Source organism: Xyrauchen texanus, chromosome 22 (assembly GCF_025860055.1).
Source record: "Xyrauchen texanus isolate HMW12.3.18 chromosome 22, RBS_HiC_50CHRs, whole genome shotgun sequence".
Lineage (NCBI taxonomy): Eukaryota > Metazoa > Chordata > Actinopteri > Cypriniformes > Catostomidae > Xyrauchen > Xyrauchen texanus.
In genome coordinates, this window is record NC_068297.1 from 39,670,430 (window position 1) to 39,691,384 (window position 20,955).

The window sequence follows — 20,955 nt, forward strand, 5'->3', positions numbered from 1 at the left end:
AATATTTTCTTTACTTCACTGCCCTATGAACATTCACTAATCTGATCTGATAGACACTGCACACAAAAATGGCGAGAACTTGCAGCAATCACATGCTCGAATCTTATCTGCTTTTAATGCACTTTTCGGGAGTCAAGATGCGCGGGTTTTGGCATTAAAAGGATAGTTCACCCAAAAAGAAAAAAAAAGTATTCTTTTAATTTACTTACCCTCATGATATTCCAGGCGTGTATAGCTTTCTCTCTTCTGCAGAACACATTTGAAGAAAAATAGAAAAATATCTTAGCTCAGTAGGTGCTTAAAATTGGATGTTGATCTGACCTTTGAAGCTCCAAAAAGAACAGACAGTCATCATAAACGTCATTCATACGACTCCGGCAGTTAAATTATTGTCTTCTAAAGCGACACAATCGCCTTTGTTTAAAAAAAGATTTAATTTTTAAGGACTTTTTAACTATAAACCCTCACTTCCAGTCAGCAGCAGTATGCGCTTGTGAAGTAATCACGTTGGCATGTGAGAACTGAGGCACGTGCGACACACCCGAAAGATCAGCGCTGTTTACAGGTGAGTAGGAGGAACGCTGGACAGAAGCTTCATTGGTTTTGGTTTAAATCTGTATTTGTATCTGTTTCTTTACTCACAATTGTGCGTTTTTGTGCTTATCCTGGATGACTCAACCGAGAGAAGAATGTGAGATTACGTTTGTAACAAAGTGAAAATTACTTAAATATATCTATTTTTTTTTTGCAACAAAAGCAATCATATCATTTCAGAAGACATTCATTTAACCGCTGGAGTCGTATGGATGAAGTTTATGCTAATTGTGATTTTTGGAGCTTCAAAAGAGAAATCCCTATTCACTTCAATTTTAAGCACCTACTAAGCTAAGATATTTATATAGATATATACGTATGTGTTCTGAAGACAGAAAGTGAACTATCCCTTTAAGACCACAGTTTTAAGATACTGTACTAGACTGCTACAATGTGTGCTTTTGAGGAAGAGCTCAAATTTGGATTTGCCAAAGTTTCTGAGGTTCATTTATTTTAATCTTTGAAAGATATTCAGAGCTTTTTACAGGCACTCAGCAGCAAGAAACAAGATTTCCACAAGCTTAGTTTTCTAAACGCAACATCTTGCTATGAGTAATGTCTAAAATTGGTACATTCTGGATGGATGGAAATTGGAAATGGACAGTATATACACAATTTCCAAAATGTTTTGTTGTTGCTTTTTTTCTGTTCAACTGCTCCCAGACTTCCTTTGTCAGTATTGAAATGTGTTTTGTTCCAGACTGATCTCGTGACGTAATGTCATTTGGCAATAATCTCACCAAATATGAATGTAGAGACTTTTTTGCAAAAACTCATTACGTGGTTCATCACAGAAATATTCACTGCGTGACACTAAAAGTGAGTCAGATTTTCTCCAATACAGATGAGGCATGTAAGGTCAATTGCTCTATGTTTTAAATCAAGAAAACTTACCTCCCTACCATAAAACTTAAACCTAAACCTAACAGATAGTTTTGTAAAAAGCAAATGTATGATGAAAAACATAACCACTGAAGCCATTTTGTGCTGCGTCTACGACACTATGACATGTCTCACATGTCAATTCATGTGCTCTTCAGGACTCGTATCCCATGCCTTTGAACAGCAAGTGCAGCGCTCTATCTGTTGAACTACTGTGCAACATGATTTTGCTCGAATTAGCTTGTAAATGTATTTGGTTATATAATGCAAACATTAAAATGTATCCTCTTACAAGTCATGAGCTATAATAAAATGCTATCTTATAGTTTAAATGCTATAAGATTGCATTGTGTAAGGAACAGAGCAAAAAGTGTTTATTAACTGATAATCTGCCGTTTAACTCGTAATTTTTGTGAAAATGAATAAACGTTTTTGATGTTGTAGCGCCTCTAGTGTTCATTTCACCAGGAAAATGCCACAATATATACTACAAGCCATGCAAAAATCATTTTGAAGAAATATAGGTATTGTAACGTTATTATATGAAACCAGGTTTTTTTTTCTCATGCCGATCTGTTACCATGGTATCAACTATTTCAGATACAGTTACAGCTTTGGCCACTAGGAGCAGCAGATTGGACATACACACATTTTTGCAGACAAAATATTCAACCTCCTGTCACCGATTTTTCATGAGATCAGACTGAGCGTGCACATGTGAGTGATGTAAGCTCGAGTCTAGCTTGTGTCTTTCAGGATCTTGTTTACCCATTTTCGTATAATTTCTTGTTTTCCCGCACACACAGATTTAGTGAAGAAATGATCGGCATTATCTGCTGTTTATTGAGGGTCAGTCTTTTTGAATTGCTATTTTTGTTTAAGTGCCATGTTTTGTTTTACATTTATTTACCCAGTTGTTTCTCTTCCTTTTAGTTCTTGTTTTCCTAGAGAGCAGGATACTGGATCTAGCCTCTTCATTTCCATAGGTGCAGCTGGGCTTGAATAATTGCCTTTTCTTGGCACAAGCATGTTTGGGAGCTAAAGTCTAGTGCTCTGCTCTTGATGTACACCTCATTTGGATTCCGCAGACAGCTTCAGGGTTGTATTATTCATACCTTGACAGATAGCGCTTGCTAAAAGCTTTGGCATGCATCCAGACTGGCAGGGCAGAATTTCAGGTGAGTAGGCGGACTTTTCGAGCTGTGGAGAAAAACAGAATTAGACAGTGGACCAAAATAAACCCTGAGAGCATGGCTAGACAGACAGGTTGGCACATCGATACCCAACCCCTCTGTCTTACCATTCTATCAATGAAGCAGCCAAGCAGCACCGTGTGCACTGCCTGTTAAGGCACATTAATCACACCGCAGCCCCTTGTCCTATCAAAGGAGCCCGTCTCCCCTACCCCCACCCACGCTATCACAGCCTGCCAGTGCAGACCACATTTCCATATTTAATGGAGGCTTAATTTGATTGAATGACTGCATGGAGAAAACAAAATTGCAGGGAGGTTGACTAACAATAGGCACTGGCAGTGTGTAGAGTCTAATCAAGTGCTATTGTTAGATACCTGTAATATGGTGCACATCATATGATGTTACAATTTCACAATGGAATATTCCATTCTTTCAAAGAAAGAACATGTTGTACTTTTCTAATGTAGAATAAGGCATTGTTTTAATGTTTTATTGATGCTCCTAAAATAGGCTTCATTTTCTTAATGTAAATTACAATTTCTTAATTTTTACTTTTGATTGTGGGTTTAAAAGTGACCTGGATATGTTTTCATTAGATGCACCCAAATATTCTGTGTGTGTGCGTGCGTCTGGCATTGGTCTGGCTCTAGGTTTTAGTGGGTCTGGTATTGGTCTTAGGGTCTCTATTAATCGTCTTGCTCTGGGTCTTAGGAGTTCTGGTAATGGTCTGGGTCATTGAGGTCTGGTCTTGACTCTGGGTCTGTGTGTGTGTGTGTGTGTGTGTGTGTGTGTGTGTGTGTGTGTGTGTGTGTGTGCGCGCGCGCGCGCGTGCGTATTTATGCATTAAAATGAAAACATTCTGCATGATTTGCAAATTATTTATCAGACTTTTTCAATTATCAATAAGTAATACACTCAAGCAACATGTGTTACTAGTTCTGGTTTAATAATGTATACCTTGTTATATGTGTGGTTTTAGTTCCTTAAAATGGACAATCAGATTCTTGGACCCCATCTTCTGGGATTGTCTGGCATTGGTCTAGCTCTAGGTTTAGTGGGTCTGGTATTGTCTTAGGTCTAATGGTCTTGCTCTGGGTCTTAGGAGTTCTGGTAATGGTCTGGGTCATTGAGGTCTGGTCTTGACTCTGTAAGGCTATTCTTGGACACAGATGGTAAAGAGAAGAAGATTTGAACTTGAAGTTAAGCTCTTATAAAAATGTCTAGCCTATGCTACAGCTTATTCTGGAAGTCTTTGAGAATTGCAGGTTGTAAAAACAACAAAGAAGAAATTAGTAGAAAATATGAGTAAACACAAGGTTCACAATTTACATCAGACAAAAATAAGTACAGACTATTTCACATAAATAACTCTGTAAACAAATTAGTATCCATAAAATGTATATTGCTGCTTATCCTGTGCAGGGTCACAGGAAGTGCTGGAGCATAACTGGAGCAGTTGTCTCGGACCGAAGGTGGGGAAAACCCTGGATAGGTGGCCATAGCATCACAGGGCTACAAAGCAGAATAAATAAATAGTACTGAGGCTATCTTGTTTACTTGCTACTTTCTGCCTCAAACAAGTCTTGGATGTCTTTGAAAGATGTAATGCCAGTGGGCAATCTGTAGGCTGGTGATGACATTGAACAACTTCCACATCATGCATCAGTGGAAGCCATGAGATATTGAGAAGTTCTGTACCTGGATACCAATGATTCTTATATCAGCCATGATGGGCTGATGTCCTATGGCTAATTGTCCTATAAGTAAATGAAAGGTATCTGAATGTAATGCTGATATGCAGTCTACAAATGTGTCTTTGTGATCAAGTCTTGAGAGTTGTCTTTGAGGCATGGTGTCCTGCCAACACTGATGAAAACCGTTTGGTTGTGTCCACATATTGTAGATTACTTAGATACCAAGCATACACCATCCAATGGGCAGACAATATACAGCATATGTAGTTCTGTTCATGTCAACTTAATCACACTGGACATTGACATACTACTTCAGAATGTTTGTGAACCTGAAATCGATATTTTTGCATCAATTAAAACCTGAATTCCTACTATTGGTTGCGTACTATGCGAGGAATCTCCAAGACACAAGTTCTTGTCTCATGGATACCAGTAAGTTATTATGTTCACTCTAAAACATGGGTACTTGCCCCTTGAAAACCAGAAAGTAATTGTGTTCACATAAATAATGGTGAGCATGATTCAGAGGTTGCATTTTTGCTCTGAAATGACATTTTATTCCAGTTGGGTCTAGGATTGGGGTCTGGGGTAGGGTTCAAAAACATCCATTCCTGCTGACTGTATTACATCATTTACAACTAAAAAAATAACTCACTTTTGGTGCCACCCTGTGGACATTTTACCCGGAACCTGGTCATCAAAAGTTTCAGCTCTGGCCACTGGAGGCAGTGGTTTGAATTTCGATGAGAACATAACGATTTCATCAGAAGAAATTTTGACCTCCTGTTGCCGAATTCAAAGTGTTATCAGTCTGTTCATGTAGCTTTTGCCCTTACTGTACACGTATATCTTGAAATACACCTTTTGCAACAGGTGCAGTGCATTGCAACAGTCTTCCAGACTTGACAGATCAATCAAGATCAATTTAATCAATTTCAATGTCTACTCTTTCCCAAAATAATCTCTATGCAATGTCTAGTTAATAATGCATGTGCTGTTGTTCAACGAAGGCATGTATATTCAAATGTTTCCAAAGGACCTGTCAGATGTATTGCGCCAGGTTGGTAATTGAAAGCAAGTCTTTGACATTCGTTGACCTTAAAGATTCTCTTTTGGCTTTTCTATTGAGTAAAGAAGTACAGATATGCAATATCAATACATAGAATATAGAAAATGTGCACGCTTTTTTGAGGGCTTTTTGTTGGACCTTTTTATAGTAGAATTCTGCTAAATAGAATGACACGCTTCTCTGTTGCCTCTCTCTCTCTCTCTCTCTCTCTCTCTCTCTCTCTCTCTCTCTCTCTCTCTCTCTCTCTTCCTCTATTCCAATCACTCCTGCTGGCTTCCTTGTTGTCTGCCTGCCAAGATGGCAAATCCCACTTGGATTAGAGCAGAAGATCACCATGGTGATGGCTCTCCTCCATCACGCATATAGATTGCAGTACAGTGGCACAGCAAGAGATGCCTTTATACCACGAGTCAGAACACACACACACACACACACACACACACACACACACACACACACACACACACACACACACACACAACACACACACACACATACACAGATACATACACACAGACACATACACACAGACACACACACACACACACACACACACACACACACACACACACATACATACATACACACACACACACACAAACACACACACACACATACACAGATACATACACACAGACACATACAAATTTCATTGATTTTTCATTCTTACATCCTGTATCCATTCACTGCCACCAAACTCACAGAGATATGCATGTAATGCTAATGACCAGCTAGAGCTGCAAACCTCTGCAGTTAGTTCCGAAACATATGGATTTAAGAAGCTCTTCATAAGACCATCACATTCCAGACTTCTCAATGGCTTTACAATACTATCTGTTATGTGGTCCACATTTGGAATCCCTCTTTCAGATTCTAATGAATTTGAGAACTCCTAAGCAGGAAATAAAATCTTCCTCTGGGAAGTGCAGCGATTGATAGGAAAGTAGATCACTGGTAACAAATTAAAGGAATGTTCCGGGTTCAATACAGAAAATATTTTTGAAGTGTCCCTTGTTAATTAAAACGAAAATAATCTCAAATCTAGGTTGCAGAAAGTCATTTACAAAAGAGGTGAATGGGGCTGGTCCATGATCATTAAAATACACACCGTTTCCAAAGTGTAGACACACTATCTAAACATTATATGTTACTGTGATTTTAGTCTGATCAATTCTCTGTTCTACACGGTTTTAGTAGTTTACGAGGCTTACAGGCATTGCGTTATCGAGGCAACATGTCCTTACTATATTTTAATTAAAGGGGTCCTGACATGAGGACTCAAATATTCCATGATCTTTTAACATACAGTAAGAGAGGTCATATAAAAACATACTGTAGGTTTCAGAACTCAAACTTCGTCCTCACTGCAAAAAGAGCATTTGTTGAAACCAAGCTGCCAAAACGACTTCTTCGGATCCACTTTATATTAGGTGGCCTTAACCACTATGCACTTAACCATTTGATACAATGTACTTATTATGTACATACATGTATCTGCATTGTAATTACATTTAAAGTACTTGCATTTAATTACATTTGTAGTTCCACTGTTAACATTCCCCCTAACCTAACCCTTACTCCTAAACTTACCCATACCTCAACCTCAGTAGAAGCAAATGTGGGAATTTTGCAGAAAAACATGTAGTTACACAGTAAATGCGTAGTCTTGTATGTACTTAATGTTAGTACATAGTAATTAAGGCCACCTAATATAAAGTGTGACCACTCGTTTGACCACTACTTCCTCCACATTGTCACACTGTGGTAGACATTTGCATCTGACCGCCTCCACAAAAACACATCAATGCCTGCTTTACCTTATCACCTCCATAGCCCCGCCCAGAAGCAGTGAGCGGTGAGAGAGCAGGTCAGTCAAGAGCAGAGAACCAATCAGAAAAGTGGAAGAAGCAGCACCAAACCAGAGCATTTAGAGGGTCAAAATGGGGGGGGGGGTATTATGTTTTCCAAAAATGTGACTGCTTTGTTTGTGTGTGTGTGTGTGTGTGTGTGTGTGTGTGTGTGTGTGTGTGTGTGTGTGTGTGTGTGTGTGTGTGTGCAAAAAACTTTTCTTGTATTATAAGGAACCTCAAGGAACATATTAAAATAATTAAAAAGTCATGTCACTACGAACATTCTTTTAAATGTGGTACATATATTCTAAAAGACAAAAATACAACTTATCAAATTGCATTCAACAAGAGTTTCGAGATTCAGTTTATTGTCATTCAGTCCTTATACAGGTATAAAAGGGAGAATGAATTATACCGTAGTTTCACCAAGGAAAAGTGTGTTAGTTCTGTGATCTAAGGCAGTCAGTGATATGAAGCTGCTTCTGTTTCATGTAAGACGGAGAAGAGTACAGGGGTCTCGAGATGCTTTTTTGTTTGTTTTTCAAACTACATTTAACTTGACATAGCGTCCTATATAACAGAAATCTGCCATTCACACATTCCATCACAAAATAACTGCATTTGCTAGAAATCATGAATATCATGCTGTAGCGTTCATTACAATGCATCTCTGCCCGATTACCATTAAATATATTCAAAGAATTTTTCAATTCCTTGCGTCCAAAAAGGACTAAATTCCCCTCGTCTTTGACAGACAAACAGAGACAGACAGACAGGGTAAACCCATTGCACCATGAGCACTCTACGTCTCCACCTTCTCTTCTGTCTGTCTACATGACTGCTCGCGTCAGACCTGCGGGGACCGGCACCTGATTTATATGGAAGTCAGTCAGACAGGGTGATTGACATTTTAATGTGCTTTTGCGATGTTTGGTCAAGCACTATCGATCATGGTGTGGAGGAGTGTTCCCCGGAGAGTCGAGGGTGCTGCGCATGATGTCAGGCTGAGAATATGCTGCTGTGCATGGGCCACTAAATGAAATAGTGCCCTGTGGAATGGGTCAACCCAATAAACTCACATTCTAGAAAGATGGAGCCTGCCAATCTTCTAGATGGTTGACAGATGGACACTGGCTAATTTAGACCTGAGCTGTGCTGTGTGTTCATGTGGAGGACACTGGCTTAAAGTATGTGTGTGGTGACATGTTTCGGAGAGTTGTTTTAGAGAGGCTTTTCAGATGGACAGAAGGATGGACAGAGTTGCAAATATGGTAAAATGGTCTACACCTTAGCGGTTACAAAAGTGCTTTACACTGTGTCCCATTCACACACACACTCACACACCAATGACGGCAGAGCTGCCATGCAAGGTGCTAGCCTGCCATTGGGAGCAACTTGGGGTTCAGTGTCTTGCCCAAGGACATTTCGGCATGTGGATTCATGTGGGTCAGGAATCGAACCGACAACCCTGAGTTTAGTGGCTGACCCGCTCTACCACCTGAGTCACAAATTATATGAATGACAGTTGAGCTCCTTGTGGTAAAAGACAAATACTTTTGACAAGGCTGAACAAACATCACTGTGGTTCATTAATGAAAACACAAGAAGTTCCTTGCTCGAATACATCTGAGTATTTGTTTGGTAAATTTGTTATGGGAGGTGTCCTTGACTCAATTTAAATGGATTAATGTCCAATGGTGTGCAGACTAGCTCAATACACTTATTAATTGGATGATTAGTTCACCTGCTCATGCTGCCATGAGGATCTATAAAATATTTGTGCTAAAGCTACAAAATGCAATTAATCACTTCCTAATCTCCCAGTAGCAAGGTCTTTCCATGTGTGTGTGTGTGTGTGTGTGTGTGTGTGTGTGCATGTGCGTGTGTGTGCTGTGTACATGATCAGGGATTGCGGTAACCCAAAATTCTCCATCATTTACCAATTTTTTGAAAGACTGACAGAAAATTTCCGATGCTGTCATTTTCAAAGTTTCACCTAGTGCATCAGTTTTGACTTCACTGTCTCTCTCACATATACTCCCACTGCATGTGTGTGCCCTGTTTATTGCCTGGTAGTAAGATGCGTATTAACAGGTGTCACCACCATTAACATGTGGTAGTATGCGTCTCTTTGGCAGAGGTGGTTCTGGAGGTTCTGTGCATTTTCCGATCGGAAAAATCTTGTTTTAGCGCAGTGGTTGATTGACAGGTAGCTACTTCACCCAAGAATTACTTGGTTTCATTAGACTTGCACTTGGAGAGTCCAAAAAACCATTAAGCCTATCCACTGTCATGTAAATGCCATTAAAATGGATGCTACACCTCTGAATGTAGTACTTATAAAATTAAAACAAGTATGATAAAAATAGACCATGAAAGAAATTATACAACTCAGTCTGTTTAGTGCAACCTCTGCACATGACTGTTAAAGTTACCTTTGCATTCAGACTGATCTCACAGTTAAATCAGAAACAGTTGGTTGAACTTTCTTTTCCTTAAATCGGTCTGTGCTGACCGAAGTGCGAAACACTGCCCCCAGTGGCCCAAGCGGAAAGTCAACGATAATGAAGATGAGTCAAAAAAGATGATTTGTTGCAGTAATTAAACAATTTATTTAAACAATAGCCTAATGCTGAATAAAATATGATGAAAAACTATAATATTGCAAGATATTGTCAGTGCACAAACAGAAGGAGACACATCAAGAGAAACATCTATTTCCAGAAGAAGGAAGAATAGATTAATCTAATCCAGTTATCCAATATGTTGCGTATTTCCTCACTTGAGCTGCATGAACAGAAAGAGCTTAACTAACGGGTTAATTACCTCAATCAAACGCTTCCAATTTTACATGAGTTTAATCAATATATCCACAACATATATGTAATATTACAACTTAAATCTCCACAGACAATGAAGCTAATGAACTGGTGAACTTGAGTTACGTGCTGGTCAGAATCTTAACTTGTGAGTTGTGTTATATGAAATTCAATATCCTAAACTGGCTAAAACACAAAAAATTAATAAACCTCTAAACCATGAAGAATTCAGAAGTAGGCATATTCAGATGTGGGTATTTGAGAGTCTGTTTGTTGGCGCTAGAATAGTAGAAATGATAAACTTGGCTAATCGTTATCTTGTCATTTGAGTTAAAAATAGAAAAGTCGAGAAAAAGTTTTTTTTTTTGCATGTAAAAATGAATTGTAATCCCAAATGAATTTTGAGCTTTTGAATCAGAATCTAATCTAATCATGATATTGTGATGTATCGCAATATACAGAACACTGGCATATGTATCGCAATATGTATCGTACCATGACACATATATCAGAATGTAAAAATGCTATAGTAAAAAAATGCTAATTGCTTAAATGACCAAAGTTCAGCCAATAAACTCAGGGTGGTGCAATCTGATAGGTTCTTAAAGCTTGTTATCTGTTAGCCAATTGGCTCGCATGGTATAATGATTGGCTGATTGGCCCTTTGACATGTAATTGGGTAGCCAATCAACTTGCATCTCTGTCTTTGTGTAACATTTAAATTGCTCAATTTTGCAGATTAGCCAGTTACACTGCAGCCATTGTGAGAGTATTTTTCTCTGACCCCACCTCCACAGCCCAGATATGCTACTTGGGGGTTGTATTAATGTCTAATTGTGCTGCAGCATACGCACATGCTTAACTGAGTATCTGTATATGTTCTAGCAGTAGCATGTCTCTGTACTACATCTAATTATTGATTGCTATTTTGTGTGTTGGCTTGGACCCTGCTGTATTTTTTCTTAATTCTAAAAATACCCCTGTGCATGGGGCGTAAATGACATGCTCTCGACTTGCACTAGCTGGACTGTACTAACGGCCAACAAATCATAAACCGGGTTGTTAATTGCATTTTCTTATCTCCCCTTGTCCAGTGTGTATGGCTGTCCTATCGCCAAGAAGATGAAACCCCTGGAGAGTCATGCCCTGGAGCCATCACCCAAAAAGAGGCTTTTTTTAACTGTCACAGACCAACAGCCAATGGAGAAATACTACAGCAATGAGAAAATGGAGGCAATGGACGAAAAGGAGGATGAGGATAAGGACCAGGAAGAAGATGAGGATGAGGAAGGGGAGGAGGAATATACAGACAATGAGGACCAATATGAACAGGAAGAGGTAGAAGTGATTAATGGAGAAGAGGAAGAGGTACAACATGAAGAGGAGGAAGTGGTAGAGGAAGAGGAAGAAGAAGTAGAAAGAGAGGGGGAGGAAGAAGAGGAGGAGGAGGTAGAAGAAGATGAGCAATACTATGAGGATCAAATTCAAGAAGGTAAGGGAGCAAACTAATCCACATGGTTTGACTTATACCGTAATTTGGTTTACAGTATTAATTTTGCACAAGCTTATTATATTTGGGTTCAGGTAAATCAAGTAATATTGTGAGTCTGCAGAGGGGTAGAGGGAGATAATTTGGCAATTGGACTTCTTTGAAAGAAGATAACCGTAATTTGAGGTGCAGTTGGATGGTTTTGCTGTGACCTTCAGTGCGGTCTCAGTATCAGACTAAAAACAGCCCTCTCAAAACAGAGAGGCTCAATTCCCCAACACAATGTCCTCTCAGCACAGCTTACTGAAGGTAAGTTTTAAAAAGCAGTCTTCAATTAGCATTTTGCACAAGAAAAGGAAACTACGTCACTGCAGGGAAAAGCTACTTCCGCTAAGGGTTTGAGCAGCCGAAAGAGCCATTACAGTTAAACCAAGTACGAATATTAGGTAAATTTATAATAAAAAATGAAACACTCACAAAATTGATGTTTTCTCAGAACATTTAAGTCATGGTTCCATTCTTTTATTTATAAGGATGATAAAATGACAATAAAAACAAAAAAAATTTCACTTGTGATAATGCAAAGCCAACCGAAAATTACAGCAAATTCACAAATGATTTATAACCGGTATAGTCTAGGGAAAGTAGCAGCTCGAAATTCTCACTGAATATGCTGATTCAGTCACGTAATGCCTTCCTCAAAGTTTTCAGAATGTTCTTTTACTATAATCAAGATCCTAATTAGAGCTCTGTAGATTCGGCAACAAAGCAAAAAATCAGATCAAACACATTTTAATGGCCATTGTTGATACCGGAAGTAGGTTTAACAGTGTGAAAAGGGCCTATTGCCCTCATAAATGAACAACACTCATATAAACTTTGATGACTTTACACAAACTCATGAGATCTACATCACAAGGCATGTACAGTAGCTGAGTATATCTGGCCATATCGCAGGAAACTATGCCATGTTTTTACTTTTGAAAGGTACGTTTGAAAAGGTCACTGCTGAACTTTAAAAAAAAACAATTTTCCCACCTCAGCCCTAAAGCAGCAGGGCTGTGTTTTCCAAAAGCACTGTAAGCCTAAGTAGATCGTATAAACCAATGGTCTCTACGATCAACTTAAGGTTGCAATGCTTTTGGGAAACGCTTGGCCATAACAACCAAAGACTTTGGGGAACTGCTTTAAACACACAGGCCTTTTATTTGCAACAATGACCCCACCAGTAGTCAGATAAGTGGTCAACCAATATGTGTTTTTTTTTTTTTTTAAATGGCAGAATCAAAAATTATTATTCCCAATCCCAGAATACTAATAGTTTATTATCACTCTTAACGGTAATCCTAAAGCAATACATTATGAAAAGTAACTAGAGTAAATTTTGTTAATAATGATATACCGCCCATTTATGGTTCTTACAAAATGCCATTTTATTTATTTAATTATTTTGATTTTTTTTTTGTAGCATAGGGCATTTATTATAAATGACATTTAGAATGGGCTTATATTTAGGCATATTTATAATATCATCATAAAAGTTATACTATTTAGTATAAGAATAGTTACCACGATTCATCCATGGGAGTAATGCACACGACAAGGAAGAAAGTGCAATTAAAGCTATGTTTAAAACATTGAAATAGTACATAATTTGCACCTAAAAAAATGAAGAAGAAAAAATAACTTTGCACCTGCAATTTAATACATTTGCATTGACACTGCCCATTATTTTGCACATATTTGAGGTACACCACGATAATAACCGCAAAAACTGTCAAGATGCACTATTTTCCACATCTGAAAAATGCAACCCTCAGTAGTTAACGTTAGAAGATCAGCTCTGAGATTTATTGTGTGTGATATCAAGTTTGCTTAGACAAACCTTACATAAATCAGGAAATAAGCCAACACAATACAGAGGCACCATTCTAGTCCACCAAGACTTGTTATTATAAAATGTCCATGTCAGTGTGTCAGGGTTTGCTTGAGTAGGTTAAGTTCTGGTGCTATGTAAGTGTCTGGTAAATAAGGGAGGAGGTGTGTAATGTGGCTCTGATGTGTCTTATCCTCTATAGATATCTCTGCTGTCTCCACCCATTCTCCAATCACACCTGACAGAGACTTCCCGTCTAATTAAGATTCATTCCCATGTATTGGCATTAACACTGAGTAGTTTTCTTAACCAAGATATTGACTGTGTCAAAATCTTACGATGTTGACTTGCTGCTTACATGGCTAGATGTATACACAGACAGCATCTAAACTGAATTATAACCTTTAAGTTACTTATTAATGATTTGCATTGAAATTATGTGGGAAGAGAGACTTGAGTTATGTTGGTGTGTATTTGACAGAAATCACCATCTGACTGCTCATTATCCCACTTGTTACAAAAATACTTGCCAAATAAGTACAGTAAATAACTGGACATGAAATACTGATTTAAGATGGAATTATTTTATTAACTTACTTATAAATATCACATAGTGATAGGAGAAGTAGGAAAGATTACTCAGAGATGATTTTTCATCGATATCAGACTGCTGGATGGTGCAATTTACCCCCCATTATTGAGTATTCTAGAGAGATGTAATAAATGTTTTACAACCCTAATTCCAAAAAAGTTGGGACATTATGAAAAATGTGAATAAAAACAAAAAGGAGTGATTTGTAAATTATATTCACTCTTTGCTATATTGAAAGCACTACAACTACACATTATATGATGTTTTGCCTCGTGAATTTCGTAGTTTTTGTAATGTAGTCATTTCAAATCAGATGATTGCAACACGCTCCAAAAAAGTTGAGACGGGGGCAATTTAAGACTAATAACAATTTGACGAGTTGAATAACAAAGCGATGTGAAACGGGAGATGTTTAACAGGTGAGGCAATCGTGTAATAGTATATAAACAGCCTAGTCCTTCAAGAGCAAGGATCATTCGAGACTTGTCAATTTGCCAACAGATGCTTCAGCAAATAATCCACCACTTTTGAGAACAATGTTCCCCAAAGACAAATTGGAAGGATTTGGGGCATTTCACCCTCAACAGTGCACAATGTAGTTAAAATATTTCAGGAATCTGGTAACATCTCGGTGCGTAAAGGGCAAGACGAAAACCACTTCTGAATGCGCACAATCTCCGATCCCTCAGACATCACTGTCTTAAAAACATCATTCATCTTAAGAACATTGGTTTGGGATTACTTTACTAAACCTTTGTTAGTCAACACCACTCGCCGCTGCATCCACAGATGCAAGTTAAGACTTTACTATGCAAAGCAGAAGCCCTACATCAACACTGTCCAGAAATGCTGCCGACTTCTCTGGGCTCGGTCTCATCTTCGATGGAACGTAAAACAGTGAAACTGGTCTGATGAGTCCACATTTCAAATAGTTTTTGAAAAACACAGCCATCATGTTCTCAAGATAGTCCAAAAGGACCATCCAAGCTTTTATCAACATCAGGTTCAAAAGCCAGTGTATGTATTGGCCAAGGGTATGTCAGTGTCCATGGCATGGGTAACTCGCACATCTGTGAGGGCACCATAAATACAGATATGTACAAATTTTGGAGCATCATATACTGCCATCCAGCACTGTCTTTTCCAGGGATGTACCTGCATTTCCAGCATTTTACTGCCCAGTTTACAAGTGCATGGCTGTGTAAGCAGAGAGTGTGGGTGCTAGATTGTCCTGTCTGCAGTCCTGACCTGAGAATATGTGGGGCATTATGAAGCACACAATATGGCAACGAAGACCCCGTACAACTGTGCAGCTAAAGAACTACATAATGGATAAATGGGGAAAATGTCACTTTCTAAACTTAACAAACTTGTGTCTTCAGTGCCAAAATGCTTAATAAGTATTATTAGAAGAAAGGATGATGTTTCACAGTGGAAACCACTTGACTGTCCCAACTCTTTGGAGCATGTTACAATCATCTGATTTGAAATGACTGTACATTTAAAAAAAAAAATAATGAAATTCACAAGGTAAAATATCATATAATGTGTAGTTGTAGTGCTTTCAATATATCAAAGGGGGAATATCATTTACAAATCACTTTTTTGGAATTTGGATTGTGATAGACATATTAAAAAATAATGTGTTTGTCTCTCACAGAGAGTGACCAAATGAATCGCAGTCTCAGCAAACCAAACCCCATCATGGAGAAGCACGACAACAACAATGACGAATATGAAAACTACGATGAGCTGGTGGCCAAATCTCTGCTAAACCTCGGCAAAATCGCTGAGGATGCCGCTTACCGTGCCATGACTGAGTCCGAGATGAACAGCAACTCCTCAAACAGTGCAGAAGATGAAGATGATGAAGATGATGATGAGGAAGATGAGGAAGATGACGAGGAAGGTGAGTACAGCTTAAGAAAGGGTGAGCTGACTGTAGACGTCAACAGTGATGTAGTGAGGGAGACCGTGGACTCGCTGAAGCTCCTGGCACAGGGTCACGGAGTTACGCTCTCAGACAACCTCCAAGAGAGGCCGTATCAGGACGATGGATTCGAAAACAGGGACTGCGGCAACATCAATGTTAATGGACTCACTGGCAACTGTGGGCAGGGTAAACTCACCGTTAATGGTCAGATGGTGGAGAAAAGCGATGAGGAAGTTTGTTTGAGCAGTTTGGAGTGTCTTCGCAACCAGTGCTTTGACTTGGCACGCAAGCTAAGTGAGACCAAGCCAGCCGAGCGCCTCAACAATAACCAGCAGGTGTATCAACTCTATCAGGAGGCCCAACAACAGTATCAGAATCCTGAGGAACATCACGTCCTCGAGCGCAACTACTCAGACATGGTGAACCTGATGAAGCTGGAGGAGCAGCTCAGCCCACGCTCCAAGGCGTTCTCCAGTTGCGGAGCAGAGCACAAGGGCTTCCAGGACTGCGATGAAGACACCACCTCTGTCACATCAGACCGCTCGGAGGAAGTCTTCGACATGACCAAGGGCAACCTGTCACTGCTGGAGAAGGCCATAGCACTGGAGACAGAGCGGGCCAAGGCCATGCGGGAGAAAATGGCTTCTGAAGCAGCCAGAAGAGATAGACTGCATTTGCGTGAGGACGCTTTGAGGCATAGCTGTGCAGAGGAGCGGAAGAACCGTCTTCACCATGATGGGCTGAAGAAGCCCTACTTCCTTAAAGGTAATCTCAAGTTTTCATTATTGTATAACACAAATCACTGCACTGTTTATCCTGTGAGCACTTGATTTAGGGAATATAAACTGGAAAATGTTATTCATCTTTGCATTGACAACAGCTTCTAGTGGAAACTGCAACATTTGTGTCTCCATGACTTATGACTCCTCTAATCATATACATTAACAGCATATTGAACCTAGTCACATTAGTTCATATATTTAACTCTATTTAGTGTCCTCTCCAGACAGTAGATGTAACTATATTTATAAACATTATATGCATTTTAAAAGGTTTGTTTTACCTCAATTTTTCTTCCATTCAAATTACTTTAAATTTACACTCACCGAGTACTTTATTAGGAACACTATGGCCTAATAAAGTGCCCGACATGATCTTCTGCTGTTGTAGCCCATCCGCCTCAAGGTTTGACATGTTGTGCATTCTGATATAATATTCTGCTCACTACAATTGTACAGAGGGGTTATCTGAGTTACCGTAGCCTTTTTGTCACCTCGCACCAGTCTGGCCATTCTCTGTTGACCTCTCTCATCAACAAGGCGTTTCCTTCTGTAGAACTCACTGGATGTTATTTGGCACCATTCTGAATAAACTCTTGAGACTGTTGTGCATGAAAATCCCAGAGGATAGGCAGATACAGAAAAACTCAAACCAGCCCATCTGGCACCAACAATGATGCCTCGGTCCAAATCACTGAGATCACATTTGTTCCCCATTCTGATGGTTGATGTGAACATTAAATGACGCTCCTGACCTGTATCTGAATGATTTTATGCATTGCACTGCTGCCACACAATTGGCTGATTAGATAATCGCGTGAATAAGTAGATGTACCTAATAAAATGCTAAGTTAATGTACTTTTTTCTTTCTTTCTTTGATTTTATTTACCTCTTTTATTTACCTTTGATCTTTTTTTAGTTACCGCTATTTTATCTTTTTTTCTTTCTTTCTTTCTTAGTTACCTCTATTTAATCTTGTCTTTGTTTGTTTCTTTCTTACTTACTTTTTCTATTTTTCTCTCTTTCTTTCTTTCTTACCTTTTCTATTTCTTCTTTCTTTCTTTTTTACCTTTTTATTTTTTTCTTTCTTTCTTTGTTAACGCTATTTTATCTTGTCTTTGTTTCTTTCTTTCTTACTTTTTCTATGTTTTCTCTCTTTCTTTCTTACCTTTTTATTTTTTTATTTTTTCACGTCAGAATTGGCCTGATGCGTGCAAATAACAACGGAAAATCATTTTGCAAAAATGTCGCCACAGTCACGTTTTGCTCTATTTTTATTTGTAGCTTTTTCATACGGGAAAGACATAATTACATACAATTATTACATTATTTATTTTATTGGCTCAAGAATAATATTTGTAATGATATTTAATATTGAAGGCCACTGATCTTTAACTCCTTTTGAACTGATCTTCAACCCTGTAACCTTCAGCCCAAAAACATTATCAAGGAACAGTTCACCCAAAAATTATAATTCCTCACAATGCAAGTGAATGGTGACCAGAACTATGAAGGTCCAAAAAGGATGTAAATGCATAGATAGAGAATGTGGATGTTAAAGTTGACCTTCTTTTTGTACCTTTTTCACTTGTAATGTGAGGAGAAATATTCTTCTAAAAATCTTAATTTGTGTACTGCATAAGAAAGTAAATGATGAGGGAATTTATTTTGGAGTGAACTATTCCTGTGAACTATTCCTATGGTTATTGCGGCTGGGTAAGAACTGACTTTGGACTGACTAACTCAGTCATTTGGTAAAAATGTGCAAAACGGGTTTGGGGTAGTGTTTTACGTTAAATATCAAAGAGTGCTGGATTTACATTCTCTAGTTGTGTCTTACCATTGTGTAGAGTTGTAGATCTCAGATGGTGGTACAGTAGATCTTCTATTGTTATGTGTGTGTGTATGGGGGTCAGTAATCTTCCAGTTATCCCATTTTAAGAGATTTATTGAAACCTGAAGTCTGTGTGACGTTGCAATATATATATATATATATATATATATATATATATATATATATATATATATATATATATATATATATAGATATATATATTCAGTTATAATGTGTGATTTATTACAAAGCAACTAGTAACTAGTAATACTTCTCTGCAATAATAATATGATATCACCCTACACCTTTTACATCCTCAGTGCAAAAAGGTCAGCTAAAGTGGATATGTTCAGTGCTACAGTGCTTGTAGGTTCCTTTGCTCTGAGAGAGGATCCCACACTGACCGCAGCACAAGCTTTCTCAAACATCTCCATCCCTGCGGTGCAAACAGCACTGTCTTATTGTTGTTCAAATAGTCCAGCAGGGCCACATCACAGGCTAAGCTTGTCAGGCATAAGTAATGGCAATCTGCACTGTCGTGAGGACAGCAAATCTCATCCCAGGGATGCAGCCTGTGCTCGTGCTGTCTATTTATAAATCCAGAGAGCAGCTCTGCTTGGAAAAACCGCTCTGGCTTTGGAGATCAAGCGTGGAGCACCGCACAGAAAAATATGCTTATTACGAGACGTTCCCAAGGAGTCTCTTGGTATATTTGTGATACTCTGGGAATTGAGAGAGCAGATTAAAGGATTATTGCATGCCTGAAACCATGAGAATATTATTCAGACAATTATAAATGGAAAGCTATTTTTTTTTGCAAAAAAATATTTGCAAAGATAGTAATTTTTAGATAATTCCCAATTTTAAGCCTGCCTGGTCTCATTAACATTACATGACTGCAGTAACATTTTTGCAAAACAAAATGACATGCCTTATTACACGTTTAACGGCAGTTTCCCAGTGAAATATCCAGCAGGGGGTGCCAAAAGCAAGTTAAATTATATTTAGTGTTATAATCAGCCAAGGTTTTTAAGGTGAATAATAGATGGAGGTTTGGAGTAATCCGTACATTAAGCTCAAGCATCAAGCTCCAAAAAGGACAAAAAAACACCATAAAAGTACCACAAAGTACGCTATATTCCAAGTCTTCAGAAGTCATACAAAAGTTGTGCGAGGAACAGACCAAATTTAATTTTTTCACTGAAAATATTCACCTTTTCTGTAGTTTTCAATCCAAATATGCCGCCTATGCCGCAGTTTGTTTGCCATAAACGTAAAAAATATTAGTTCTCATATACTGTATATTGTGGCCAAACATCATTGATGTCAAACCTGATGCAACTTGTTTACTGCCATATTTGGATTGCCAAAATCTATTATTTGGATTAGGAGAGATTTGTTTGTATGAATAATGCATTACATTTCTGTCTGCTCATCACACAAAGGGGCACCAGAGGACTTGAAATACATCAAATAAGTCATGTTGACTGCTTTTAAGGTGCTTTACTGGTTCTTTTACATCTTTCTTTATTTGTTTCTTTATTTTTTTGACAGCCCATGGTCACTATTTGCTTACATTTTATGGAAAACAGCAGCTTGGACATTATTCAAAATATCTCTGTTTGTGTTCAACAAAAGAAAGAAAGTCATATGAGTTTGGAATGATATGAAGGTGAATAAATGACAATTATTTATTTTATTTCATTATTGGGCCAACTATTCCTTTAAACACATGAAAACTTTCATATGCTGCTCTCCAGATGAAGAAAGGGTGACAGCACGCTCAAGAGGACGTTTGGCCTGCATGCACAGAAGACACTATCTCTCTAATGGCAAAATAATGAGGGCCGCTTGGCCATTACACCACGATAACATCTCGCCACAGCAAAGATAGTGCCAGACACTGCCTAACCAGGGGCATTATGATTCATAAAAAGAGTGGAGTCCTGACAGTTATGGAAGGAGCTCTTCCTTAAAGAAGGCACGGGTCGGAGATGGAAATTGAACAGTATAAGTATGACCGATAACGAACGACAGGACCACTGACTGCACATTAATTATCCTCAGACGCTATGGTAATGGGTGCCATTTACTATGCAAAGCATGCTTTGTCCGGAGCCACAATCAATATCCAGTACTATGCATTCCGCTCGGCTGTGATCTCTCCCTCTATCATTTGTATGCTCTCTCTAAGGTTGCTTTGAAACAGCTGCAGAATAATCACTGGAACCAGGACAATAACATGAGGACATTCGTGCCTGTGTGTGTTTATGTTTGTTACACTGTAAGAACTTTGAGGTAGTGTCCTGGGTTCATTTCAACTTAAGTTATTAATCGCTGTCATTTT

General features: G+C 38.5%; 1 protein-coding gene across 3 annotated transcripts in view; it reads left to right on the forward strand.

The window, feature by feature from the left end:
* Positions 1-20,955, forward strand: part of LOC127662858 (myelin transcription factor 1-like protein) — a 169,038-nt gene that overhangs the window by 67,791 nt on the left and 80,292 nt on the right. For all 3 annotated transcript variants that reach the window (XM_052154236.1, XM_052154235.1, XM_052154237.1), the window contains exons 5-6: positions 11,199-11,596; positions 15,722-16,759. In XM_052154236.1, the coding sequence (XP_052010196.1) occupies positions 11,199-11,596; positions 15,722-16,759 (1,436 nt within the window). The remainder of the gene's footprint in view (positions 1-11,198; positions 11,597-15,721; positions 16,760-20,955) is intronic.